This window comes from Branchiostoma lanceolatum, chromosome 17, assembly GCF_035083965.1.
Source record: "Branchiostoma lanceolatum isolate klBraLanc5 chromosome 17, klBraLanc5.hap2, whole genome shotgun sequence".
NCBI lineage: Eukaryota > Metazoa > Chordata > Leptocardii > Amphioxiformes > Branchiostomatidae > Branchiostoma > Branchiostoma lanceolatum.
In genome coordinates, this window is record NC_089738.1 from 11,081,284 (window position 1) to 11,108,407 (window position 27,124).

Consider the following 27,124-nt stretch of genomic DNA (forward strand, 5'->3'; position numbering starts at 1 on the left):
TGTGTGTGTCTGTCTGTCCACACTACTTTCATAACATGATCCAGACAACATCCTATTTCTGAAGGAATACATCGACTTTTTCAAAAGCCCTGACAAAAATGACTCATTGCCACGTAGAAACAAGAGGAGGAATCTTGTTGGTTTAGATTCTACTTTTAATTTTTCCACTCAGTGCTACACAGTGTATACCAGAGGCACATGTAGTACATGATTTACTGAAAATTTGATGACAAAATATAACTATTGTCATCACTACTTCACAAAAATACAGAGAACTACAATATACTACAATATACTTCCACAGTCTTCAATAATCTCTTCATTTATACCTGCATTGTAACCAGTACAATAATAATAGTAAGAACACTTTTTAAGTTCCATCTCTACATCCTCCGCAAACTTAACAAATATGCTATAATAATAATTTCATTATTGCTATATATCAACATACACAATATTGCAATTGGCTAATCATTTTTAGCAACTTTCTTTTCGATGTCCTCAAATGCATAATTCTAGATAAATAAGATTTTGAAAAATAAATCTCATATTTCAACATAAAACTGCAATACCTGCAGTGAATACTGTAGTTTCATCAGGTTGATAAGTCCCTTGATAACAAAGTTTTTTTTTTTCACAACCAAGTGTTATATTCAAGCCGATGTTTCGGTGACTACCACCTTTCTCTGGGCAATACTGACTGCTATTTTGCACTGCAGTTACAATAGGTGTCGCTGCTGACAGACGCAGTGTCTCCCCAAACATAAAGTAACAAGTACTTATTTGTACCTAAAGGTGACAAGTAGGTGTCTATGTATTTAGTCCGTCCGGCCCAGTCACATTCTTCGTACGATAGATTAACGACAACAATTCACAAGCCTTTTTGACCCCTCTCATACACAGGATTTTCAAAGGCGAGGGATTGATCCTGATTCGTGAATCTTGGTATGAACAGTCTAAATCTGGCTCCGAGGGGGGTAATCCACATCAAATCAGGATTAATCCCTTGTCTGGCTGGGTCTTTGTGACAGTCCTCGGTTTTCGTATGAAGGTTCATCTGTGATGGTAATCGACATAGTAATAAATTCAGGTCAGAGCTCTAAATGAAAGCCTGTTGCTAAGCTCTTTACTTTTTGTACAGAAATAGTGAATGGTAAATTTATTACCAAGTCCTTGATTGGTGGTTCCAAATTTAGCTGTCCTGTTAGTAGGCCGTTACAGAAAAAAGTTGTAGATTCTTGTTCATGGTTCTGTCCATGGTTTTGTCGCTACCTCGCTGAAAATCCTTTGACAAAAGAATCGCAACATGAATGTGACCGCGCCTTTACTTGTCCATCATGTGATCTGTGGTCCGCTGAAGGATCGACGCCGAATGACTCGGAAGCGCCACAGGGAGAGTTGCCACAAGGCCGGGGCTAGCAGCAGGCTAAGGGTGGTGACTCCAAGGACCAACAGGTACACCTACAATGTAAAAACATTGGCACAAAGTTAACAAGGTCAGACAACAGGGAGTCCAGAATCAACCTTGACCTTTGTCTTCCCAACACCTACCCACATACCAAATATAAATAATTACAATCCATCCAGAGGTTCAAAGGTTATTTTGTTATCCTGACCACAAATATCCAGAAACATAAACAGACACCAGAAACAATACCTCCATTTTTCATGAAGGTAACAACGCCAGAATTGTTACTTCAACTTAATATAAGAAGTTTAGCAATTGATCAAGACACAGTCACTCAAGTCGACCTCTTGTATCATAGTAAGGCCACAGCAAGTAATTTTTATGGATGACATCAGCGCGCTCATTAATTTTCGCCTGATTTCGAAATAAAAAACAAGAAATTTCATTGCCCTCCGACGGTGGTCAACATGCCAAAAATGGGCAAATATGTCGTAAACGTTGACAGTCTAAGGTGTTTCATTGCATATGAATACCCAGTGTGGTTCCTGCCCATGATGGTATAATAACAAGCCGTTTTCTGCATTTGTTCTAGCAAGGACATTATACAAATAATGGGGGGGGGTCTAGTTAATTGAGCTGTATACACAAGGTGTTTCATCACATATAAATACCCAGTGTAGTTGCTTCAGATGATGGTACAACAAGCTCTTTTTTGCATTTGTTGTAGTTAGTCTATTGAGTGGATACACATCTACAAGGACATGTTTCCTGTTGAATCAAGGAGGTTTCATATTTTATATGAAACCTCATTGGTTGAATACAGCAATAAAAGACCTGTTTGTCACGATATCATATTTCGTGGCCTCAATTCTTGTTTACCAAGATTTATGATCTCAAAATTTGAAAATATAGGAATCTTGTTTTTTTTGCCCGCCTTGTTTTTTTTTGCCCTATCTCATTAATTTTGGAGTCTGCGGAGGATGTCATCCATAAAATTTACTTGCTGTAGCCTAAGCAGAATAAGAAAATACTAGCTTTGATGTGAACCATTTCGTTTGACATATTGCTGCTGAATGCTGCATATATTGGTCCAATAATGGACTCCTGTGATATTGATTGATTGGTTGATTGGTTGGTTGGTTGGTTGGTTGATTGATTGATTGATTGATTGATTGATTGATTGATTGATTTTTTTCTTCATATATTGTTATATTCTGTTTTTAGGGACTCAAAATAAAAATAAAAAACCTACCCAGTCATTGAGTGAGCCACCCTGCTTAAAGAAAACAGAAATATATCTTAAATAGATAATACGCACCTCCCTCGAGATGATACCAAGGCGGCGCGCTCTGCTGCCCAGCACAAAGGAGAACTCGCTGACCTGCGCAAGCCCTGCGGCCACTAACCACTTCAGGGACGACTGTCGTGAGGTCAGGAACAGCCCCAGCACTGCAACCCCCACGATGAACTGCAATAGTCAACAACACCAAATAAGTCAGACTGCTTCATCTTTGAGAACCTCAGTATGAGACCACATACATGATGCAAACATGAAGGTCATATCTGTTGATGTCATTATACTCAGTTAATAAACAATGTCTATTTGTCGTGGCATATAGATATTAAGCACTTGATACAATGCAACCATATCACATCTTGTCCATGTTGCTTACCTTTAGTGAGACCACTACCAGAGTCATGATAACGAGTATGCTCAACTCATACACCACAAAGGTTGGGAACACATGTAGACCTGCACAGGAAATAACAAGCAGAAGAGCACAATTAGATCTCGGATGGAGGCCAGTGCTGCCAGTTACACATTTTGTTGTTTGAATGTTCAAAAGCAAAATGTTAACTAAAAAAGTGATAGCAACATGCAGAAATACTTGTCATCATGAAGTTTGCTTGTGAACATGTATACATATTATGTGAGTACAAAGGCACTTTCAGTTATAATTGTGCGCATTAAAAAAAGAGGTAATGCAGTAAATGCACGTCATGATATAAGATTGCAAACAAAGAAGGACCAATGGAAGCCATAGGACTTATTCTAGAATTTGTCTAATGCAAATAAGTCTTAGCAATTCTTTTTAAAAGTTCTGTGTACTGCATAACCATTATGTTGAATACACGCAGCTATGAAGAAAGGTAAACTCTATTACACTTCACAAACTTCAACAAACTGCCAGACCCTCACCTATTGTAGCAAAGAAGATACTGGCAAATATGTCCTTGACAGGGTCGATGAGACTGAGCAGTTCCTCCACCACCTGATGGCCCTGTGAGCTGACCAGTACACCCGCCAGGAAACAACCAACTTCCATGGACACGCCCAACACATCCGTCAGCTGGGGGGAGGGTAGGAATCAGACATCTTAGTTACACTGTGTGGATTATCTAACACACACACAAACACACACAGAAACACACAGATATACACACAGGAACACACACCCAGTACACAAGCTAGGAAACAACCAACTTCCATGGACAGTCGCCCAACACATCCGTCAGCTGGGGGGAGGGTAGGAATTGGACATAAATGTTAGCTTCACTGTGTGGATTCTCCAACACGATAGACAAGGCGATCAGAGATGGCAGACTTCACCCTCTTAACCATAGTGCTTTGCAACTCTTGCAATCCCACAGACAAAAATAGCAAAATTGAGGATGTATGGCAACACTGTATTGTGTATATATATACTGGGGATTTCAGAAACACAGACACATGGGCACACACACAAATACATATACACAAACACACACAGACAAACACACTGACAAATATGCATACGGGCACACACAAACTGAGACACGTGCAGACACACACACAGACAGAAACACTCACACACAGAGACACAGACAGACAAACACACACACACAGATAGACGCAGAGAGAGACACACACAGAGGCACACACACACATACTCACACACACACACACACACACACACACAGATACACACAGACACTGACAGGCACACACACAAAGAACTCTAATACCAACATTTGTAGCTAGGACACTACTAACCTGTAACATGAGGAAACAGAGGGCCACTGTCCCCATCAGCAGCATCTCCTTACTGCCCTGCAGATGGAGTCTCCTGAAGAATGGGGACATCAGGTACTTGGACAGGACGAAGCTGAGTCCCAGGACCACGATCACTGCCTCAAACAGAGACATGATGGCCTTGACTGTGTCCCAGGCTGAGCGCGAGCCTGTGGTAGACTGACCTATGACCCCCGGTGGGCCCGACGGGGCCAGGGTGGGCAGGATGGCCATGATGAGGCCCAGCATCACGTCTTGCATCACCAGTATACCCAGCAGGATGGAAGAGTAATCCAGCTCACTGGAGACTGAGCAAGCACAAAATAAAACACATGGAGTTACAAACAGTATATCGGTTGCATTGGCCTCACAGTCTGTGTGTTTGTAAGTTTCACTTCAGTTGCCTCTGATTCCATGAATGTAAATAATATCTTTTGCTTTCATCTGACAACTCAAAAATTTCAGCTTGCAATATCTCTCTCTTATACACTTGCTGTTTCATACAGTGTTATCCCAAGGACCATATATGTTATATTATATGTATGTGCTCTTGTGGGACCAATATATTCTATACAATATATACAGTGATGTTAACTAATCTAAGGCTGGGGTTTAACATTGTCATTCAGGGACATGGCCTGTCAGGTTTAAACTAGTGTCCTTTCATCTCTATCCAAGGGTTAGACAAAAAATGGTTTAGATTCAAAATGGAGGAGTAAAAATGTAAACAATAAATATTGACTTGAGGAAAACAAGAAAATTAACTTAAGTTAGACAAGATAAAGAGCTAAATGATCTAAAAGATTACAGCAATATGTTAAAAATTGTCCCTCCTCCATCCCTACTGTATCATAAAGTCCTAGCCTGTGGTAAAAGTGCTGGAACAGTGATCAGCTCCAAGAAAAGACTATCATGCTAACTTATCCATTGTCTAGTTTCATGTTACACTTGAGTTGTGGAGAATTGTTTATGATGATAGAAATTTTTCTCACAAGCCCTACTTGTCTCCAAATGAGCTAACTTAAATCTCTGCACACATCCTTTTTCATCACATTGTGCCTAGCATATTGTTATAGTTACCTTAACAGTTTTGTGCATTAGAAAATTGGTTTGTCATACTTTCTCTATAGCCTTATAAATATCATATTTAACAGGTGGTTTCTCCCAAAATAAGAATAAAGGGCAAGCATGTGTATAATAAACCTCTCAATTTATAGAAGCAAAATTTGTAGACCACAACATAATAAAGGAAAACACAATATTGATATGGGGCTAATGCATTATTATAAGCTGCACGCCACGCCACCATGGTATGCACATTGCACAAGCTGAAACCTTAAGCACCAACCAAGGCAGGAGAGGAAAATGTGCACCTTACACTAAGTTACAGCCATAGTAGGAAAAACAACTACCTTTGCCAATCCATTTAGAATTTCCCAATGGTTGTTCTGATACCGCTGGGCCATCATGATCATGCTGAACTAGATCTAGACAGAGTTCCTCGTTGGGAACAACGTCTGTCACCATTGGTTAAAGCAAGAACACAGAAACCTTCATGTTAGGAACTAGTCTAGATTTAGGAAAAAACGCCAAAGGTTTTTAATGATGGGGAACCACCAAACTTCCGACATATCAGTTGCTATATCTATGCATTACAAGATGCACTGGAGACGCCTTGATAGAAACTGTCACCAGCAAACTGCTATAATTGTGCATGGCGGCAAATTTGGCAACATATTTAAAGCAGACCAGAGTATTTGAAACTTTTTTGAAAATGTTTCTTCAAAAGGCTCACAGTGCCCAAAAAAGGAATTAATCAAAATCAAAAGCAAGAGTTGTGCACCAAGGCCCCTTTTGAATAACACTTATTCTACAAGCTGATACTCAAAGCATAATACAGTATCTGTTGCAGATAGGTATGACTTCTAACATGACTTTGAACCCTCTCCCACAAATACAAGTTCAAGATTATACAGTTGTAAGAAGACAAGGATGAATATTGACTCTATGACAGCTGACTACAATCTGATGGGAGCTACATAGGTAATGAATCTTCATTGAGACAATATGATCAGTGAAAGGACACATGATATTCACTCACATCCCTGTCTCAAATGCTGCTCATATATTCCAGAACCACAACACAACTTTTCCAGGTTAACTACAAATCAGGCTTGTAACAGCTACAATATACTCGTTGGTGGATTAATCGTAGCCTCTAATCTATATCAAGATACAACATTTTTGGACTACCCGTATCACCTTGGGGTATCAATGCACACCTGAAGATGGTATATAAACACTTAACATTGTAATCAGGCCCTACAATATACGTATATAATGTTAATTCTAAACATTTCTATACCCTGGAACCTTCATCAGAAATGGTTCAGCTTAAAACAGTATAATTGTTTAAATGAAGTTTAGATTTACCTACTGTCTTCATACCATAATCTAAAAATGTAGTGGTTCTCTTGTGTCGGATTGAAACTTTACTAGTAATTCATTCTACATACAATGACTCCTACCAAATACAGGTGAACTTCGATGCAAAGATCTTGATAATTACAAAATGTGCAAGACTTACCACTGGTATCAGGGTCGTCATGCTTGTGGTCCGACCGCGCTGAGGTGCTTAAGAACCTGACTACCAGCGGGGTGCTGGACAGGGACAGGCAGGCGGACACAAACACGCTCTGTTTCCAGGAGATGTCCAGAGGAAACCCCCACAGGATCCCACACAGCACCATCAGGAGCATCATGGCCAGGCTGCCCAGGACTGCTACCTTCCATGTCTGGTGGAACAGAGATAAGATTATGGGACAGTTTAGGCAGGGCTGGATATTTGTTTTTGGGTGCACATAAATTTGGATGAACAACATACCAGTACTGCTGCTACTAATGATGCTGATGCTACTGCTACTACTACTGCCACTGCTACTATTACTACTACTGCTTCTACAACTACTGCTTCTACATGTACTACTACTGCTTCTACTACTACTGCTGCTACTGCTTCTACTACTACAGCTGCTGCTACTAATACTACTGCTACTTCTGCTACAGCTACTACTACTGCTACTGCACCTCTAAATACTTATAGCTTAATAAATAATACAACAAATGTTCCAATATTCTTTTATATGCTTAGATGTCAAGAATATGCTGTACGCTAGTGTACCTATACGTATGTAACCCTACACAAAAACCTATAGGTGCACCCATAATCAAAAGGTAGGTGCACAGTTTTGGGCGCACAAAGTGATCTACACACAGTACTTTTAGCTCTATTAGGCCAGAAAATCTTGTGAACAAAATGGCTGCACTCTTTGTTATTGCATCCTAAAAACTGTAGAAAAATTACACCAAATAGCATATTTAAGAACTTTCAGTGGACTGAAAAATGAAGTGCAGGTAAAACTTGTGCACTGGGTAATCAGGAAGAAGTATTTCAAACCCTGCTTGATGCCACGTGGCCACTCACCTTTCTGAGTTTATCAGGAGAAAACTCCATCCCAACAGTAAACAGGATAAAGAACACTCCAAACTCTCCCAGGGTCTCCACCTGCACAACTGCCTACAGCGACAATGGGGAGGAGAAACATGTAAATAAGGATGCAAAAAGAAATACACACTTAAACCACTACTTGACTAGACCCAACATACAAAAGTGGCTGCATCTATCAATGTTATTAGGAGGGTACTATGATAATGTCCATACTAGCCCCCTGCTGTAGCATAGCATTGCATGACATTGCTTGCATAGCTATGTGGCCCAAGGGCCAAAGAAATGGAGATGGACGCCACCCTATAGCCACTGCCAATGTCTATCATAGGAGGGCACACAGTCAACAAACTTTGGCCATATTTGTTGATCACTAGAGAAAAGGTCGCCAGATTTAAAAATTGTCAGAGATTCGAGCATATCTTTTACCTAAAAATCTACCCCCATCACACCTGCAAACATCGGTCAATCTCTTAAAAAGACATGCAATGATAGAAAGAACACAAGGCGTATTACAGTCAAAAATGTCAAGAGAGCTTGCAAATTTGTCAGTTAATCAATTTTCTATTGTGTGAGAGTCGGGCATATACACCATATGATATGGAAAGGACTTAACTTAATGATAACAATGACTTTCCCCCTTTTTTTTAAATCTAAATACATGTAATGACATGATACCTTGATGATGTTGAGTCCAGCTGGGCCCAGGACCAGCCCTGTCATGACATAGCCAAACAAGGTGGGCAGGTGAAGAATATTGCACAGCCACCCCCACAGGAATGACATGCTCAGGATCATGATGATATCCTAGAGGCAAAATAACCAATAAATCAATCAATCAATCAATCAATCATTAGCAGACATCAGGGTCTGATGAATGTCAGCTTCAGATATGCATAGGTCTCGCCAGGTTGGTCTAATAACGTTAACCAACATCAAAATATTTGTCAACTTCAAGAAAATCACAGGCGAAGTTGAAAATTACAGATATTGGATTCTTGAATAATTGTAGACTTTGCAATGAAAATTCAACTTCCAGGTGACTCAAAATGCTGGCTGTTAATAAAAAGTTACTGCGAATCTTGAAATGTTCATGTGTTTTTTGTTGCCCTTTATGCAATGCCTCTCCATGCAAAATTATCACACCGCAAATATCTATTTTTGTGATATAGTATTCTTTCAACTGCAAATCAAAAACACTGGGAAACCCTACCTTTCACTCCTAATGCAAAATTAAAACCCTGCAAAAATAGATGAATTCACAGTACCTGGATCAGCTGCTTGTGTGCGAGTGGTGTGGTAGAGTCCTTGGCCTTGGTCAGGATGTACTGGTTGTTTCTGGAGTCCACAAGCATGCTCATGCCACCATCGTCCACTCCTGACTTTGAGTCATTCGCCTTCCCAGGATCCTCGTTCACTCGCACCACGGCTTCTATCAGCGCACCCTGAGCCTAAGGAAGGGGTGTACATGTTGTCTGTCAAACACTTGTACTAGTGATCTTATAGTTTGCTGTAAACTACGTATACAGCTTAAATGATAGCTGTTTATCATAGCTTGTGGCTTGGGTATGCTTGCTTAGAGTTAGATTAATATTAGTATCATTTCTATCTCTGATTGGGAGGGATTTAGCCTAGAACGTGTGACTCAAAGCCTACTCTCACTTACTTATATTTCAGGGAAATGTCAAAATATCAAACAATCACAAGTGAAGTATCAAATAGTGCCAGAATAGTCTACAATGAAGGAACCAGGCTAGAGGAGCAAACTGGAGCAGGAATAGGATGGCTAAAATAGAGGAAGACTTAGTGGAATGATGTCTCTGACTCATGGTTATCAAATGATGGGGTACAAAACTACAAAGGGGGCATACAAAAAATTTAAACTGACTAAAAAAAGACCACATATGCTTGGAGTGTACCAAATGGCTAACAAATCCTTCGTACGCTTTTCACTTTCAACTATTTTAGCTAACAGCTGGAAAGTATAGTTGCAAATTAAAATACTCACTTTTCTAGATTCATCGAAAACATGTTCCTGCAGTGTCTCTTCTAACTTGTCAGCAGCTTTGGCCACGTCAGCGAGAATTTCTTCCAGAAAGGTGGAACTGTTAGCCTTCTTTGCCTGTTCTTGTACCTTATTCTCCACCCGTACCAGTTCACTATACTCTTCCTCTTCCTGTAGAGTTGCAGCTTTCAATGCATCAAGTCTCTGTAAACTTGCCTCTCTCATGTAAGAAATGTCTCTATAATTGCCCGACAAAGCATGCTTTAAACTGTGCACAGCCTGGAATATAGCAGTTTCACTATCGTTTAATTCTCTTTGGAAGACAATAAAAGTGTGAATCTCAAACTTCTTCTCTTCTTCTGTAGCGTCCTTCTTTTTCTCGACAGAAGCGATTCCTTGGTTCAATCTGTTCATGATCCTTTTCTTCAAGTCCAAGAGGCCTTGTAGGTGGTTACAGGACCTATCTGTCCACTCAGTCCATCTGTCCTTTGCTCCAGGTGCTTTTTGGATTGGTGGTTTGATAGGCAACTGTACTGCCCGTCTTAACAACCCATGATCGATATCGAATTCTCGTTTTTTCTGCTTTTCAATTTCTTTCTTGTTTTCAGCCTTCTTTTGCACACGTTTGGTACTGGCATGTTTTATCAACACAACAAACAGTATCAGTAAAAGCAACGCTGTTAGATGTTTGGAAACCATCTTGTGAAGTTTAAGTATCCTAGTGGAATGAAACGGTCTAGTAATCATTAGTATCGGAAATAATCTCTTGACAAATATCACGTGGTTGTCTATAATTTGGTCACAAAGGTTACATTTGTTGTCACATTAGGAATCAAACCCATTGCACATTAGGAAAAACAATTCACTACAGTGAAATACTATAAAACACAGTTCAGCCAACTGGCTGTATATCCATTTGTTGAGTAGTTTATGTCCAGAGGTTGTACACAAAGTTCATCATATTGGTGACAAGAAGCATCAGGCCCAGGACGATCCCCATCAACACCACTGCGCTGATGGCATTGTTAGCCATGGCGTTGGAGGTGTCTGCCATGCTGAATAGGGCTGCTCACGATATCTGTGGGGGGGACAGTTTGTGGATGGTGTCTTACTGGAAGAAAAGAAGGACATTGTTACCTGGTATTCCATTCCAAAGCGAGTGAAACATTGTTTTTGGCTAGCTCAGTTTTTGTGTGTTTCCGTCACCTACGTGAAAATGGTGAAGTCTGCCATCTCTGATTGCCCTGTCGTCGATGATTCTGTGTCCTTTCCTTTGAAAAGAAGTGAACTACAGGTGATGTTGATGTTTCCTCAAAGGTCTTAGACCATGCTGTAACGTTACACCAACAGTCACATCGTTGTGATCTTTAGATACAGTCTAGGAATGCTTTTTCAAAGACGTGTCACTCCATTGCCCGGCCGTGCCGGAGGCCACTTATCTAAAACACCGGTTGTTCAACTCAAAACCTTTGAGTATGTAATTAGCTGACCCACCTGGCCTTTTAATTTCAGGTCAATACTCGATGGACTACACTAAAAAATAAGGTCAGAAGGGGGTTGATGCAGTGGGGGAGGGGGGAAAGGACACTGGGGGACACTGGGGGGGTCTAAGAGGGTGAGACTGGGGTGTATGTAAAGCTAGATTTTGACAGTGGTAACGTTACATGGGGTGAAACAGTGTGATAGGATGAATGAGTAAGACACGTCTTCAACACCCTTCCACATTCATTTTTTGGTACAGCCCAATCATCACAAAAGAGCCCCCCCACCCCCATGCACCCAAACTGATATTAATCATTTGTGCACAGAAAATCCACAAAATTGAATTCTTATGGGTGGTTATCAACTGTTCCAATGTGACACAATATATGTTTTGGAGATAAATTAACGAATACCAACCTAAAACGAACCGATATCATTCACACATCAGCAGACAACCTGACAACCTTCACTTGTTAGGAACAAACCACCGTTCACTGGAGGGGGTGAAATATGTGTGACTGTTGTTTCAGAAATAATCCAATATCATCAGTAGAAAATATCTTAATTTCGATTTGTTTTCTTTCGAAAATATTTGAAGATTTGTGACTTTTTTTAACGTTAAGAAAAAAATGGCAATGAAATTTTCTCCCCCTCAAAATTCTTATGTTGAGCTTGCCCAACCATTGGTGTTGCCGATCGTCAGATTTGACGTTCGGGTGGAAATTATCGGTGGTTTTCAAACAATTCTCACGTTAGGGAAATGAATGGGCATTCGCAATCGATCTAAGGATATTTCAATATTCATTTCTCAGCATATTTTAGCGAAATTTGATCAAAATCGCCTGAAATTTGGAGTGATATCTTGGGTAACCTCTGACCTCTATTGGAACGCTTGCGCAGTGTTGGCTAAGGTTGAACAAGGAACTCCATGGGAAGATGGTATGAGCTGCGCAATTCTTGGTATTTTTCCTCCTTACAATCATAATTCACGTCATTTGATAGCGCTAAGTCACACACACCACTCACACTACCTTTCTATCGTTCAAAGCACAAGCTGAAATCGTCGCAAAAGGAGAAAGTCCGCCAGTTCATCGCCTTTACCCAGACTGGTGAAAAGACCGCCATTTACTGTTTGTCACAAAACGACTGGAAACTCGACATCGCCTCCGACAACTATTTCCAGAACCCAGAAGGGTACTACCGAGAACACAAGCCCGCCGTCGACAGAAAGAAGCTCGAGCAGCTTTTCAACCGATATAAAGGTGGGTAGAGAGCCTGTTTTGTCTTGATTTGAACACTAAAACATCAACCATTGTCATGTCATATTTTTGTATCGTTGACTCATCTTTGAGCAACAGGCTAGAACATAGCAAGAACATCATGATCAGATACACTGTAGTCTATTTGTGAACTTCACTTATCTTCTGATTTTAACTTTATCTCCAAGGATGTTGTTGACATTTAAGTCATCCATAACACTTACTTGCTGTGGCCTTAATAGATGTTCAACTATTCAGGAATAGTTGAAAACTGATGCTTGACAGGTACAAGCAAATATCATCAGTCCACCCCTGATGTCATTTGATGAATTTTGATGAATGCTGTAAATGTATTTTAGTTCGCATGGGTTTAATTTTGCAGTAGGGAGAAAATGGAGTATTCGAGGTGGTTTTAAGTTCACGTTTGAATTTATAATAGTAGCTCTACAGTAAAAAAATTGGAACGGCTTTTCGTGTTGGTTTTAACTTTAAGTTCGTGGTAAAGCGTTTACGTTGGAAACCACAAAAATCACAGCAAACATTTCTGCATTTACACTATTAGTACTGGTCTCATATTCAGTTTCTGTCAATCTGAGTCAACATCTAAATCTAGCAGGGTACTGCTACTACCATTCTTTTACCCTATGTAACTTGTCTGTTGATTGTCATACGTTTTTGATATCCCACTATTTGATGATTGTAATCGAGAAGGTCCAACGCCGTGCTGTACGGATCATTATGGGCGCGGACTACACGTCTTACACTGATGCCTGTGTTCACTTGGGTCTACCCTCCCTCCAGACACGTCCTCTTCAACTGGTCACGAACTTTGCGAACACTCTTAGTCAATCTGTACATTTCCAACACCTTTTGCCATCCACCAGAGGTCACATTAGTAGGCGCCAAACTAGACCGTCGCATAAACTTAACGATCCTCGTTGCAATACAAACCGATATCGCAACAGTGCCGTACCATTCATTGTCCGCTTGCTTAATACGTATATGTAATGTCTATCTCTAAGATCTTTGTATATTGTCTTAAAGAATTAATGGTTTTAAAAATTAATGTGTGTTTGTATCATAGATTTCGTATTCAATTGTGTAATGATGTGGATGAATTTTAATGTGAATGCTACAGCAACAATTCAGTCCGTTGACTGCTACTGTTGAGCATTATTTTACCTTCTGAAATAAACCATTCATATTTGTATTATTTTGCTGATTTTCCTTGCAAATGATCACTATAATGTGAGAGCCAAGGGGCTCCAATAACAAAAGCATCTTTTTCTAATTCTTTCATTCTCAAAAGACTTCGAGTACTACAAGTCCAATGTGCCAATACTATAGTAGAAGCTATATATTTTATGTAGAAGTTATAGGTATAATTGCAGATTCATTTATTTTTGTGGGGACTTGATTTTGCGGTAAAAGAGATTTTTGTGGTGCTTCAAGTTTGCGGTCGAAAAAAATCTGTCCGCACAGTAGTAATCCACATGTACGTTGAAAATGTATATTATCCTGAATTTGTGGAAAGTACACCTCAAAATATGTGAAAATAAAGCTAATACAAATATCTGTCTTGTCATTACTTTGTGTTCCTTATGTTCTCCTATAGATCCTCATGAAGAAGATAAGATTGGAGTGGAGGGGGTGGCCAGATTTTGCGATGACTTGAACCTGGACCCCGCCAGTAGAGCAGTTCTGGCCATAGCATGGAAATTTAAAGCGGCAACACAATGTGAATTCACTAAAAAGGAATTCATGGAAGGAATGACAGAGTTAGGGTGAGTCCTGCCATTCATAATGCCTTTCTTTGGTTTAACCTTCTCCCTACTGCCTAACTCTGTAACCAATAGAGAATTGGGTGCCAAACAGCTACTTCAGAGTGCTAAAGGTTAAGCTCATGTATTAGTCAGGTAAGTTACATGAAGCTGTGAATATCATAACTGTCTTAACCCTGCACTGGTGCTATCATTTTTTTATGCTACCGTAGCAGATAAAATTTTAGTGCTACCACAATATATCCTTACAAGTATATTAGTTTGGGGTAGTCACTATCAACACTTATCAGCTAGCAAAATCTAGATCATACAAATCTTCCAAACACATTGCAAAGGTACATAAAATCAATATTGTGTTATAACAAATTCCAATAAAAGGAATAATAAAAGCATTGTATGTTCCGTAGTATTTTGTTGTCTAGTATTAACATATCTGAACATCAAAAAGGCTACAGGTCATCTTTTGCATCAGGTATAGCCATTAAGTATTTTTTTCCTATCTATGATATTGATATATGTTTGTGTCTGTATTCATGTATATTCATGCATGTATATGGTCATGCAGGTGTGATGGAATGGAGAAATTAAAGAATAAACTTCCCATGGTTGAAAATGAACTCAAGGAGCCCAGCAGATTCAAAGATTTCTACCAGTTCACCTTCACCTTTGGAAAGAACCCAGGACAGAAAGGAATGGGTGAGTGTGTTTATCTGTTTGTTTGTTTGTTTGTTGTTTTTTGTTTAGATGTACATGTACCAAAACAATCTCATGTGTCATCTGTTTGAAGGACAGGTGAATTTGACTTTTCATAGTTTTCTATTTTTGGCATATGAATATACAGTAGGTTATATTGGGGCCAGTTCCAGAGTTTTAAACATGTTCCACACTACATGTACATGTACCTCGTAACAAGCAACTCTGCTATCTATACAATACAGATGCTTGTGTACTTAACTGTTGTTTTTGGTTGGTTGCTTTTCTTACAGATTTGGAGATGGCCATTGCCTACTGGAACATAGTTCTGGCAGGAAAATTCAAGTTCCTAGATCTTTGGATAAGATTTCTCAAGGTATGTTTCATTTCTTGTCCTATTAAAACTTTGGATGAGCACCCTGCCTTATGTGTAGATGCCTCTGTATGCCTATGCCCGTGTGTATGTACTTTTAATGCGTTTGTTTTCCAGATTGGCCGTCAATGCTATTTGTTTTAAAGCTTTTGGTATGATGTCATATGATGTTAGGATAGAGAGCCACCTTCGCTAAATGTGTGCATTGCGATACTAAAGTGTATGCAGTGGACAAACAATGAGATGGCAAAAGTTCAGAAACAGGAAAAGCTCTATGATATGGGGATCACTAACATGTACATGTATGTAGCGTGTGAAGTCCAGTGGTTAGTGACCTTGCCTCAAGACAAAGACCTTGGTAGTTTCTCACCTGACACACGCTACCGGAAAGGGTCGCAATCCTAGGGCTGGGATGTTAATCTGTGGTCCACTGTTCACTGTGCTTGTCAAAAAGAGATAGGAGAATTTTCTAATGAGCCTGTAAATTCTGTACATAGTGTCTGTTTATCCTGTCATGACCAGTGGATGATTAGCTCTTCAGTGACCTAAACTTGTTTGAGATAACTTTTCCCTTTTTTTTACATAGTGTCAGTGGAATGTATTTGATGAATGTAAAAATAAACTGTGTAATGACAAATGCTGAAATTGCCTGTCTTGCCCCAGGAGCATCACAAGAGGTCCATACCTAAGGACACATGGAACTTGCTGCTAGACTTCAGTAACATGATTGCAGACGACATGGGTAACTATGATGAGGAAGGTTTGTACAAAAACGTTTTTTTCATAGACTATGTACAACAGTATATATATGTATATATACAACAGTGTTGTGGTTTTTGGTACAGCAACCTTGCAGCAACTCTGGCATCGCTTGATATTTAAGAACAAAGGATTTCACAGCTGCTGAACTTGTGAATAGCACACTACATGTACTATTATGTTAATACTTTCAATCATAGCCTGGGTTCCATCCTCTATATTAATTGCTAGCAATTTTTTCGCTTGCTAACCATGATTAGCAAGCAAAAAGATTAAGCCACCGGTTACTAAACTGTTAGCAATCTTTTTGCATGCAAACCACGGATTGAGCCAAGGGTTACTTCGGAGGATGGGACCCAGGCTATTGCAATCATGCATGTTGGTTTTTAAACTTGTGTGCATCAATAGCACTCTGAAATTACTTTGTTATTCATCTCCTTTCCACTCAACTGCTCAACACTATAATTGACTCTACTGTTTGTTATTTCCCCCACAGGTGCCTGGCCTGTGCTGATCGATGACTTTGTAGAATGGGCCAAGCCATTTGTTCAGGGGAGGAGCACAACTGTCTGACCAGCCAATCACAAGCACCGAGGGATAACAAACTGGTGCTGCAGAGAACAAAAAATATAGGACTTTCATATTGGCAAGAGGAATCTACTATCCAGTAGACTACTCTGTGTTTTTCTGGGACAGACAAGAACTATCTGAATACTTGTGTCGGGTACTTCTATAATCTAAGTTTCACTGTCAAACAGGTAGTAGGCTATATGAGATTGTCCCTCGGCATGATCTATGTTTTATGAATTTTTTGTTTCACACTGCTCTGTTGATGGTGGTAGCCTTTCTCTTCATGAAACGTAGTGTTTTATTTGTAGCTGTCGCTTCATGACTATCCCTCAAGCCTAACGTCTAGTGGCCTTTTTTGTCAACTCAGAGGACTAAAATATTAAAGCTTGTATCTTCCAATTGTTCCTTGATGTTTGTTTGTTTGCATGTATGAGTTACAGATGCATGGCCGGACAATACTGCTGGAGTGTTGTTTTTATCCGAAGAAAAATAGAAAACGATGGGACCGTCACTCCTCTGTAGCAACCTGAGTTGTGTTTCTGTGTTCTCGTGTTTCAAGCTCAACACTGTCTTGCTTTCTGATGTATTGTTGGGTCAGATTTTAAAGACAGCAGCCCCCTTCCCCCCCCCCCCCAAAAAATGCTCCCCTTGAAATGTTGAGTGTCAGTACTACGCCTACATTGGTATATCCATTGGTTGTACGATAGTCTTGATTTTTGTTGTTATCTCTCTATATTGGAGGTGTATGCAATAAAATCTCGACTATGCCTTTACATAAGAACTAGTGTCTGTTATGAATGGGCATTGTGTATTCAAGTTCTTTCTTTGCATTTGGGGAAGATGGGTTGTGTTGAACGGGTCTGAACTCAGACTGATCAGGCCAAAGATAACCTGCAAGACTTATATTGATACATGGACAACAAGGACACATGAAGTAATACATGAACCACACCTGATTTATTGATTAGACCTTGGATATCGAAAAGCGTATATAAAGTAATGCTTAAACTGAAGTATTTGCACAATCCAGATATTGTCCTTCCATTGGTACAGTTAAACTTTGACGTTACCCATCAACACTTGTGTGAATGCTATGCACAGGAGTTGTACATATTTATGGGTATAGTTGGCTCATGTTTAATATTTCATTCCTATAAAATTCTTGAGTAAGGAGTTTTCCTACAACTAACATTGTCGTAAACCTGATATCACACTAGATAACAGAGAAAATACTGCATCTCTACCTCTTCAAGCCATGACGCTGACACTTCGTAACCCTTACTGAAGGGAATCATACACCTTCCTGATCGAAGTCATACTGCAAGTGTGCTCACAGAATACGTCTGCATGTAATACAGAAAAGTCTGCAGTTGATGAATGGCAGCAGTAGGGTGCTAGATAAATATCCTACTTAGTTTTGACCTATCAAACACGAGCAAAAGGGTTGCTACGAGATTACAGCTTCGTCACAGTTTACACTAATTACAGGCATGCCTGAGGCTCCATGGAGGGAGGATGTCTACTCTGGCCCGGCAGCAGGCTTCTCGGGCTTGTCCTTTCCCCACATCTGGTAGGCGTGGTTGTCCACCCCTGAAGTACGACATGTACAATACTGTTTAGACCATGGGACTGAACGGTTACTGGATTTCCTCATATTGATGTACATAAGTAAGTAAGAGAAGTGACCATATTTTACAGCTGTGCGAACCTGAAAAGTCTTTGTTTCTGTGATGATGCACTGGGCTATACTACCTTTACATTCAATTCGATACCCTGGACCTTTGGTAGATTTCTCATTAAAGAAAATAATCCATCAACTAACGTTGCCTTTTACTAATCCTCGCAATCCTTTGCTGATGTTTTTTTTACGTGCACAGCGAGAACGTTTCCTGATCATCAGGACCAGAACACCTTACCGCTAACACCACCCTTAATTAAGTAATCCTGCCTTACTTACCCACGACGTCGTCAGCAGATGCCTTGCCCTTGGTGATCCACCCTTTCCCCTTGGTCACCACAACGACGGCAGCCGCCAGCAGCAGGACACCCATCAGCCCTCCGGCAGCCCCGATAGCCACGCCTACGGTGGGGAAGGCGGCAACACCTTCGGCCGAGCCCGCGGTGGGGAACGCGCCAGCTGCAGAATGGAACAGAACATGGCTTACAATCATCGATGTACTTACAACATCAAAGGCGTGAGCTGGCTGAATATCACCACGGCAGACGAAACAAGGCTCGATAGTCACTCGAGGTTAAGGGTAAAATGAGACGGATGGGAGATTTTGAGTGAAATATTATGAACATCAAGATACTTGAAGTTGACATTGACAAGTACACTAAGGACTCTGTGAACCCTCACAGTTGCCCTCGTCTTCCTACATGTTTATTAATTCCACACATGTGTCTGGAATTTATTACCTCAGGATGGCACTAATTAAGAGGGTCGCAAGACTAGCAACGTACTTGATGATCAATACATTAGATCACAATGTAAAAGGAAATCATCGATATCCGCTTTCCAGGTACATATTTGATCCTGTGCCGCGCTACCATCGATGAGACACAAAGAGAACATTGACGTCATGAAGATCTGTTGCTATACTGATAAGAAAATGAAGATTGTAAACCGGCAGGAATAGATCTTAAAGAAAGCAATGATTTTACTAGTACAGTGAGGAGACAGCGTTGCAGATGTCCTCTACCTGTTCCTTTGCCGCTCACGATCTTAAACGGCCCCCCGGTGACGGACTGCTGATGGTCGTTGCTGCTTCCGCGACGGAACCGGGACACTCCTGCGGCGTCTCTGCGGCGCCTGGCGGGGAGGCAGCCCTGCCTGCACCGGGAGTCAGGGTCATCCTTCAGACACACCACCATGGTGCAATGGAGATACACCTGTCATATAAAGAAAGAAAGGCAAGATAAACTGTCATGATGTATGGTGATTGATATAGTTCTCGATCCTGTCACAATTCGGGCATTCTCGAATACAGGAGAGCACTCATTCTCCTACGCAGAGCCTCGCCCACGGCCCATACAATATACCTTGGAAAGCTCTGCTAACCACGGCTTCCACTTTTGTGGGCGTGGCCCCTAGCCAGCTGTAAGCCAATCGGAGAAAACATGAGAATGGAGAGCATCATTCAGGTAGATACAACAGAGCATGAAACACACCACAGCCTCACCATTGTCTCGCCACCACCTCATCACTACCAATACCCAACCAGCAAAGAAACTTTCATTATGACGTAAACCCTACCAGACTGGGATCGACAGCGTCCGGGAATGTGAAGGCCTCGATGGAGAAGTACAGGGCCATGTCGGCAGAACGGGCGCTCTCCCTCTTCAGTGTGGGGTCGACGTCACACCTGTAGCAAGGAAGGATGGTGACATGCATTCTACAAAGAAAGGATGGTCCAGCATCTTCTAGTAAGAACAGTGGAATTGCTCTCAAAGGGAATAGAAACGAAAGGTAGTTGTTATGTCTATAACATTGAGGAAAATGGCAGAATAGCCAGACACAGGCGTGCAAACCCGTCCTGAATGATGGTGACTTGTGGCGAGTCCTCAGGGTCCATGGTAGGTGTGGACACACAGTCCTGGGCGAACAGCTCCAGGTTGCTCAGCGGCGATTTCACTTTCAGGCCGTAGTAGAGAAGGTCTGACGGCAACACCTAATCATAAGCATACGTAGGAGGACACGTTGGGCATTACACATCGGCAAAAAGATGTTCTTATAGTAAAAAGAAAAGACGCACACTTCTGTTCTGGTTTATAACGTTGATAGGATTGTTCTTCTATCAGAACACAGATAAACACTCTTCTGCGTTCTCAGCCTGTGTCATGCAGCCGTTATTTCAGAAGGAGGCGACACTCATGCATGGCTGACCAAGACTTGGGTAAAGGACAACACGTACACACGTACAGCACATCAATATGCGCTCATGCCAGGCATAGTACTACATGTAGTGTAGAAGAGATATCCTTACCTGTAGAGGAAAGTCTCCTGAGCTGTAGACAGCGCGGAAGTCTGCAGACGTGAAAATGTCCATCTCAAAGATGAAGCTGTTGTTTGCGTCAATGAGCCGCACGCTGTGAGAGAAAATGCAGACGTGGTCACTACCACAGGCAGCTCAAAGATGGGAGCATCGTGAGCTTATGGACGCAGGACACCGAAAAAGCAGAGGTGTTGACCGACAATAAGGGCGCAGTCACGTTCGTCGTAAGTCGTCGTACGATTTTGATGTCGTAAAAGCTTTCTAAGCAGGCTATGACAAACCAAGCACCGACGAGGATCTAAGACGGTACACCACATGGAAGGCTATCCAGCCCGAGAATGCCCTTACTCTGCGATCTTACGATGATCGTACGACGAAAGTCACCGCGAGCGAACAAACTAACTGACTTACCGAGGGGAGGGGATGTTGTATAGGATCTCTTGTCCCTGTGAGACCACGTACTGACGGAGGAACTCACACTGGAAACGTTTGGTGAAGGGCGTGGCTCTGACAGCGCCATTTTCGTACGTCACATGACTGGCGCTGACCTCGTTGATGTAGGTGAGTTTGTCATCTGCCGAGATCTAGGTGAAGGTAACGTCAATTCTCAGGTTAAACCTACTTTAAGAGAGATTTATTCTATACTACTCAACAGTATACGTTTTAAGCCAATGAATGAATGAGGTGATGCATGGTACTTTTCCATTGGATGATAATAGCAATGTGGCTCTTCCGCTTCACAAGTCACGAGGACTTATCGCTATCAACAGTGTGATGGGTCCATAACATGCTTGAGGTTCCCCCAAACATGGGACCGATGGCTTAACGACCCGTCCGATCCACGAATAATGATGTTCACTCCCTACTTGTACCGTGCCGAGTCCTTGATTCCAACATGCAACAGACCTAATTCTTAGTCCACGTACTCGGACCTTGGTAAGTAGCAGGTTTACGAAACCCTCGGCAATCGACACGCCTTGTCACCATTATAGATATAAATTCTGCGATAAAACTGAATAAACAGGCTTGACCAGCTATATACAGTAGCTGTACGGAAGCTGAAAGCCGCGGCAATGATTTACACCACAGAAAAGTTCAGAGCTTCCATCGCTACTTGCGTGCTCATACTCACAACTTGGATGGTTCCGCACTCCTCCAGGCCGGTCTGCGCCGTCACCAGTTTGGGGCCGACGGTGACGCGGCAGGTGTCGTTCAGCAGGTGCATGTTCTCCACATCCACACCTGGCAGCGCCGCTATGGGGAAGGACACTTGCATCTGCCCCTGGTCACAAACCACGTTCACTTCCACATCAGCTGTGACACGAAAGAACACAGTTTTCCTTTATCCGTGAATAGTTTCAATGGGCTATCAATATTAAGGTGTCTTTTTGCACATTCAAAATTAATTTTAGTTTCAGGAGTTCATCTGTTACCTTCTTCCACACGTCTCAGGTTGAACTCGTGATTTCCACATTCCCTATTTCCTTTGTGCTCCACAGTTCTTACGTTACTCATATTCTCCTACATAAAGTCCAACATTTCCATGAAACAGACTAACCTGTCACTTGAGTTCCGCTGATTTCTCCGTTCTCCTGGTCGTTCTCATCAAAAGACGTGACCGTGAAGGTGTACTCTGTCTGTGCCCAGAGACCCCACACGGTGGCCACGGTGTTGTTGGCTGAGGGCGGGGGGTGCAGGTCCCGGTGTGTGCCGCCTGTCCGCTGGTACCGGACCCGGTAGCGGGTGATGGTCAGGTCAGCCGGCGCCGTCCAGGACATGGCGACGTACTCCATTCCCACATCGGTGAAAACCAGATCAGCGAGGGCTGGGAAAGGAGTTGTTCTTATATTAGTTTCGTCTGCAGGCTCAAATGAATAACTTTCAGGAAATGGACTCATTGGAGAATGCCCTGCAATGGTCCTCGGCACCTGACTTACATTCGTGTTTTAGAACAAGCACTGCACAATTACAATGGAAAATTTTCGTGCAGCTTTTTTTTCTGGAACAATTTCCCTAATGTGAAGAAGTATACGTAAGTAAATAAGTACTGTGCAGCCTTTGTATGTAAAAACATGGGTTTCTATATTGGCATGCACGGAAGATTGATCAGCAAAAAGGTAATGACTTTTATGACTGATAAATGCTCTCTCCGGTGGTTGTTGATGGCCATACTCTCACTGATGACACAAGATTATTACTGGTGTAGACATTTCAACAACAATGGGTCTGGGTTAGGAACAAGAAAACAGCACTTCCTTACCTGTACAGGATATACCGTCGCCCCTGTAGCCTGAGGTACAGGTACAGGTGAAACTGCCAGGTGTGTTGGCACACGAGGCCTTGGAGCTGCAGTTGTGGGTACCAGTCGTACATTCATTGATGTCTGCGTAAACAAACACAAAATTCCATCAAAACTACTCTTGTAGATGGATTCTAAACATCCAATATCTGAAATAATGTCTACTTTAAAGACATTATTCCTTACCGGTACAGTTGACACCGTCGCCGCTGTAGCCTGAGTGACAATCACAGGTAAAACGGCCGGGTGTGTTGGTACAGGATGCTTGCGGACTACAGTTGTTGGTGCCATCTGTACACTCGTCGTTGTCTATGAGAACAAATGCAAAGAGTACAACATATGTCACGATATCTGCTTCATTTTAGAAACCACCTAAAAATCCTCCGCTACCATATCGTACCCACAATAAAACAGGAAGGAACACGCCGTTACATTACGCTTCCATACCGGTACAGTTGACACCGTCGCCGCTGTAGCCGGAATCACAATCACAGGTAAAACGGCCGGGTGTGTTGGTACAGGTGGCTTGAGGGCTGCAGTTATGGATGTCATCCGTACATTCATCATCATCTGTACAGACAAACGACAAATACATTTTCTTATTAAAAGGTATCACTTATAGATGTCATCTTATTATCTCTAGGAGACAAAATTACTTTGATATTGGATTGCTAGTTGAAACTATAAGTCATATATTTTCCATTAAGAAAGTCATGAGGATCCGTCGCCGCTGTAGCCCGGGTTACAATCGCATGTAAAACTGCCGTCTGTGTTGGCACAGGAGGCTTTGGGGCTGCAGTTGTGGGTTCCTTCCGTACATTCATTATCATCTATACAGACAAACGACAAATAAACTTTCTTATCAAAAGGTATCACTTATAAACTTCATCTTATTATCTTCAGGGGACAAAATTACTTGAGTGTTGAATCGCTATTTGAAACTCTTAGTCATATATTGTCCACTACGAAAGTCATGAGAATCCTTCCATACCGGTACAGGTGACACCGTCGCCACTGTAGCCCAGGTTGCAATCACATGTAAAACCGCCGTCTGTGTTGGCACAGGAGGCCTGGGCGTGGCAGTTATGGCTCCCATCTGCACATTCATCGATGTCTGTGAGAATACATGAATAATTCTATCAACCCTGTGCTTAAAGCTAATTTCTAGTACATGACTATAAGGTCAATCAACTTAGATTAAGTATGTGAACTAGTCTTAGTTAACAAGAAGAGATGCAAATCAAAGCTAGAGCTGCTTTGTTTTTTGCACTTTCTATCACTCACTAGAAAGCCGAAATCAAGGATTTGTTAAAAACCGTTCTAAGGTAAACCAGGACGAAAAAAAACAGGGTACTATACCAGAACAGTAGACACCATTCCCACTGAAGCCTGGGTTACAAGCACACGTGAAACTGCCGTCTGTGTTGCTACAGGAGGCCTGGGAATGGCAGTTGTGGGCACCAGTCGTACATTCATTGATATCTGTATATGAACAAGTGCAAATAGCTATTGATTCTGTCTTTACTCATATATGATTTGACCATTGCAGTTCACTCTACTTCAGTTGAATACTAAGTACTAACGTTATGATTCAGTTTTTAGTCTTAAAAGTCTTACAAATCAAAATGAAATAGAAATTTCATGATACTTTCCATTGCATCTAAGAATCTCATACATGTACAGCTGTATTTACAATCTGGTATCTTGTACTGTACATACAATGAATTAGCAAAGGAAATGTATACTAGCATACCAGAACAGTAGACACCATTCCCGCTGTAGCCTGGCTTGCAAGCACACGTGAAACTGCCGTATGTGTTGCGACAGGATGCGCGGGAGTGACAGTTGTGGGTACGTTCCGTACATTCATCGTCGTCTGTATCAATAGATACAAATAACACTGCATATGCGACGCATAGTTAGGCAAGTGTAGGGTTGCATATCTTTATATGCGACTTGGTCACGCTTCCGACTCTGCATAGTTATAATTACAACAGTTCTCTCGGTAAAAATGATAAAACTGGTAGTCATAGCACGTACCTCTCTCACAGATGAATCCCTTGGTCTCGCTGCATGAGAGATCATTCCACAAATTGCTGGGATCCCGAATGACGGCACAGTCTTCGTTACCGCCAGAATCATTCGGTTCACCGTCGCTCCACTTCTTATAGCTCCCCAGGGCTTGTCCGTCCTCGAACCGCCACGTGCCTTCGCTGTTGGCGTCAGTCAGCCCGATCCAGCGCTCTGCGTCTGCCAGGCCGGCGATGAACGTGTTGATCGCCTCGCTTTTCGGCATGGCCAGCCGCCCCGAGTCGTCGGCGCACCTCTGCCTTGCCTGGCTGTACGTCTTGGCATCACCAAAGTCCCTGTAGCAAACTCCATTGGAAATCTTATAGCCTGATGGACATCCTACGGAGAACGAAGATTTCTACCTTATTGACGTCTGTGTCAAACTCAATAGAAATATTCATCAAGTACCGGTACCGTGCATACTCTTGTACCATAAGGTATAATCAGGTGTTGCTGGATTGGGAAGCAAGATCAGACGTCATCACCGGAAATCTAAAGCCGCCTTCACTAAATGGGAAGTAAAATCTTTTCGCATGAAGCTTGTTGAGTTATCGGCGATGAGACGTTTCGGTAGTTCGTCATCAAAACCTAGACTCTACCAGTCTCCCCCGGTCGCTGGGAAAATAGTAGAAATTGGCCAAATAGAGTCAAATGTTTGAAGGGAGTCGGCTACGGAGAGAGGGTCAAATTCGCAACCGAGAGAATTTGACCCTCTCTCCGTAGCCGACTCCCTTCAAACATTTGACTCTATTTGGCCAATTTCTACTATTTTCCCAGCGACCGGGGGAGACTGGTAGAGTCTAATCAAAACCCCCATGCGGCTCCCTTTGAGCATGAACTAACGTGTACGTGGTAACGTTATAGCCAGTTACGTTTAGGAGTGTTTTGATATCCTGGTGACGTAATAAAAAGTTAAAGGGTGTTTGGAAAATCACAGCTGGTAGACCACGGAGTATTTGCTAAAATCGGTGTTGCTCGGTCCGCCAAAAGAATAACCGACTCGAGAATCATACGAGCACATACATATAACGCGACTACATATAACGGTAGTCGGTCAGCTAAAAGATTCCCAAGAATCATGCACTAAACACGCACTGTGTACTCGGTCCGCTGAAAGATTCCCGAAAATCATACATTCATGTTTAAACATAACCTGTTCTCTATTCGCTAAAATGAATCTAAGGAACCGTACAAATCCCGAAGGCACCCGAAGTTTGGCGAAAGTAAGAACCAATCAGTACAGTTTATATAGTGCGTGACTGTCGGGAATCCTCTTTCAGTGGACCGGTTAGGACGCAGTTTGTCTCTAGTATGCAGACAAAGAAACGGCGATATCGGCAAAAGTCGGTGACCTATCGCTCTCTTGGTTCAATAAGGCAGTCTTACCGACAGATGTACGTGTGATCGCCGCCAGCATCAGCATCAGGACCGTTATCCTCCAGCCCAGCGGAGCTTGCAGATTCATTTTGCCTTCCTGTCACTCTGTCTGAAATACAAGACCAACAATGACATCAATGATAAGGGCGGATGTTAGACATTGTGTGAGACTCACAAAATCACTGGCAATCACAGCCAGTGGCGGGGCTCCGTCGGGCCCCATACCCTAACGGGCATGCGCAGTTCTTGTGTAAGCCATCTTATGCAGAGACATAGCCTGATGGAATCGCGCTTAAAGCGGCCGCCCAACACCGGTCAGCCCTAGGATAGCGGAGTTTGCGATACACAGACTAGCAGAAACACAACAAAACCTCAAAGTGTAGCAGGATAAAATATCATAAAAATACATGAAACAGTAATACCTGTAATCGATTTCAAAAGATGGACTAGGAAGAATCATCTTACCGTGGCCAGACGATATGAACACAGACTGAGT

General features: G+C 41.9%; 3 protein-coding genes across 5 annotated transcripts; 1 reads left to right on the forward strand and 2 right to left on the reverse strand.

The window, feature by feature from the left end:
* Positions 1-132: 132 nt before the first annotated feature.
* LOC136423140 (transmembrane and coiled-coil domain-containing protein 3-like) lies at positions 133-11,999 on the reverse strand. 3 transcript variants are annotated; one of them, XM_066411183.1, is made up of 13 exons: positions 11,870-11,944; positions 11,181-11,241; positions 9,974-11,081; positions 9,234-9,416; positions 8,644-8,772; positions 7,945-8,037; positions 7,048-7,255; positions 5,873-5,977; positions 4,443-4,768; positions 3,609-3,759; positions 3,082-3,161; positions 2,727-2,876; positions 133-1,461 (listed from the first exon to the last, which is right to left on the reverse strand). In XM_066411183.1, the coding sequence occupies exons 3-13, from the start codon at positions 10,715-10,717 to the stop codon at positions 1,336-1,338; spliced, it is 2,295 nt and encodes a 764-aa protein (XP_066267280.1). In that variant the 5' UTR covers positions 10,718-11,081; positions 11,181-11,241; positions 11,870-11,944; the 3' UTR covers positions 133-1,335. The 3 variants fall into 3 exon arrangements, with proteins under 3 accessions (XP_066267280.1, XP_066267279.1, XP_066267281.1); XM_066411182.1 differs by lacking the exon at positions 11,181-11,241 and having other exon boundaries at positions 11,870-11,999; XM_066411184.1 differs by lacking the exons at positions 5,873-5,977; positions 11,870-11,944 and having other exon boundaries at positions 11,181-11,434.
* Positions 12,000-12,142: 143 nt separating this feature from the next.
* LOC136423141 (DCN1-like protein 1) lies at positions 12,143-17,517 on the forward strand. The gene is made up of 7 exons (XM_066411185.1): positions 12,143-12,391; positions 12,501-12,714; positions 14,327-14,495; positions 15,058-15,188; positions 15,479-15,561; positions 16,222-16,318; positions 16,814-17,517. Exons 1-7 carry the CDS (start codon positions 12,389-12,391, stop codon positions 16,888-16,890), a joined length of 774 nt encoding a protein of 257 aa, XP_066267282.1. The 5' UTR covers positions 12,143-12,388; the 3' UTR covers positions 16,891-17,517.
* A 308-nt stretch (positions 17,518-17,825) lies between these two features.
* LOC136423412 (uncharacterized) lies at positions 17,826-26,716 on the reverse strand. Its single transcript, XM_066411554.1, has 17 exons — positions 26,638-26,716; positions 25,222-25,590; positions 24,935-25,057; positions 24,541-24,663; positions 24,173-24,295; positions 23,629-23,751; positions 23,368-23,490; positions 23,143-23,265; positions 22,441-22,707; positions 22,015-22,196; positions 21,294-21,466; positions 20,874-20,976; positions 20,419-20,558; positions 20,144-20,252; positions 19,590-19,779; positions 18,845-19,024; positions 17,826-18,477 (listed from the first exon to the last, which is right to left on the reverse strand). Exons 1-17 carry the CDS (start codon positions 26,714-26,716, stop codon positions 18,407-18,409), a joined length of 2,601 nt encoding a protein of 866 aa, XP_066267651.1. The 3' UTR covers positions 17,826-18,406.
* Between the last annotated feature and the right edge of the window lie 408 nt (positions 26,717-27,124).